The sequence below is a fragment of the Amphimedon queenslandica genome, unplaced genomic scaffold (assembly GCF_000090795.2).
Source record: "Amphimedon queenslandica unplaced genomic scaffold, v1.1 AMPQUscaffold_9426, whole genome shotgun sequence".
Lineage (NCBI taxonomy): Eukaryota > Metazoa > Porifera > Demospongiae > Haplosclerida > Niphatidae > Amphimedon > Amphimedon queenslandica.
The window spans coordinates 1-1,451 of record NW_003550302.1 but is presented as its reverse complement, the minus strand read 5'-3'; the positions used below and the strand labels follow the sequence as shown (position 1 = coordinate 1,451).

The 1,451-nt window shown below is 35.8% G+C and overlaps 1 protein-coding gene across 1 annotated transcript; it reads right to left on the bottom strand.

Annotated features, from left to right (window-relative positions):
- Positions 1 to 266: 266 nt before the first annotated feature.
- LOC109590818 (protein disulfide-isomerase 1-like) lies at positions 267 to 1,314 on the bottom strand. Its single transcript, XM_020006690.1, has 3 exons — positions 1,054 to 1,314; positions 937 to 1,012; positions 267 to 886 (listed from the first exon to the last, which is right to left on the bottom strand). Exons 1-3 carry the CDS (start codon positions 1,087 to 1,089, stop codon positions 663 to 665), a joined length of 336 nt encoding a protein of 111 aa, XP_019862249.1. The 5' UTR covers positions 1,090 to 1,314; the 3' UTR covers positions 267 to 662.
- Positions 1,315 to 1,451: the final 137 nt, after the last annotated feature.

Sequence of the window (1,451 nt, the reverse complement as noted above, 5' to 3'; positions counted from 1 at the left end):
AATTGATTACATGTACCTTTTATAAACAAAGATACACCCAAAGGCACATGTACATGTATTAAAGTTAACTGGCAAAGGAAGAATAATAAACAAGGAAGAACAATAAACAAGGTATGTCCATTATCACAAATAGCTACACAAATGATGTAATCGTATAAATTGATGCCTTAATTTTTAGTAATTTCCATAATGTAGTGGCTATTTTTACGGTCCCGTAATCTCATTGTATACAGCTATTTTTACAGCAGGGAATATAGAAATGAAGTGACGTATAAAGATGACAATCAGCATCAATAAGGCATCAGGATCGTGGTGGCACAGTGGGGAAGGCGCTGGGTTGGATACGGAAGGGCACTGGTTCGAATTCAGCTCAGACCATTCTTTTTTTATAATTTTGACTTTAACAAATTGATTTTTTTATCTTTCTACTTCGCTATGTTCCCTAATTATGTTAGGAGCCCTAGTTATGTTAGGAGTCCTCTACTTAGCTATTGTTTTTAGGGTTTAGGGGTTAGGGTGGCGGTTTTTTTAGAGTGTCCCCAGTCATTTTATGAGTCCCCTAGGTATGTTAGGAGTCCCCAAGGTTGGTTTAGCCTTAGCGTTTAGTTTTTTTTATTTTAGAGTGTTTCCCAGGTTTTAAAATGAGTAAATCCATAGATAAATCATCCTGCCGTAAAAATAGCCACCCACAGTCGGATTACGGGCCCGTAAAAATAGCCACTGCCTTTCCATAAAGCTTGGGCCGAGCTTAAGGCTGAGGCATCAAAAGTTATACTTACAGTTTCTGCTGCCACTTGATCAGCTGCCTTATCATACACAGGCTTGAGAGCAGCACTATATCGACACCAATCAGCATAGAAATTTATCAACATTAGCTTCTTGCCAGCTTCAGAGAATAGGTAGGGGATGTCAGTTTACAACCAATAGACACGTTACCTTTAAATTGCTCCATATTACTCCTACTAAGAAACTCTGCATCACCATTACAAGCAAGGAATTCTAAAAAAAGTATCTACAGACAAAATTTGTACATCATGTATATAAGAAACATACAAAGATCAAACCCAGAGAGTGGGAAACGACAGCCATTATGAAAATGGGTTGAACAAAAATCAAATTTAATTTTAACCCCTCATCAATCAATCGTGGGTGTAGGCTTTATAGACTAGTTCCATGAATTATAATGACCATGGTTAAATACGGTAATTTAAGTTATGTTAGGCTAATTCTGTTCTTCCTCCGGAATATTTCGGTTTTTCCATGAAATGGCCTGACCTCATAGCAGCTGCAATGTCATCTGATGAACAGGGAGAGAGAAAGTAAACAAATGTAATAATAATTATTATATATTACAATTATTATTATTATTACAATTATTATTATTATTATTATTCTACCATGCTTGTTTTGAATTGACCAATCAGATTGCATTATATGAGGTGTCTAAATCA

Coding starts and splice junctions, on each gene's coding strand:
- LOC109590818 (XM_020006690.1), bottom strand. CDS start 1,089: ATGGCTGTCGTTTCCCACTCTCTGGGTTTGATCTTT. Junction 1,013..1,053: donor ACTCTCTGGGTTTGATCTTT/GTATGTTTCTTA, acceptor TTTTGTCTGTAG/ATACTTTTTTTAGAATTCCT. Junction 887..936: donor TAATATGGAGCAATTTAAAG/GTAACGTGTCTA, acceptor TATTCTCTGAAG/CTGGCAAGAAGCTAATGTTG.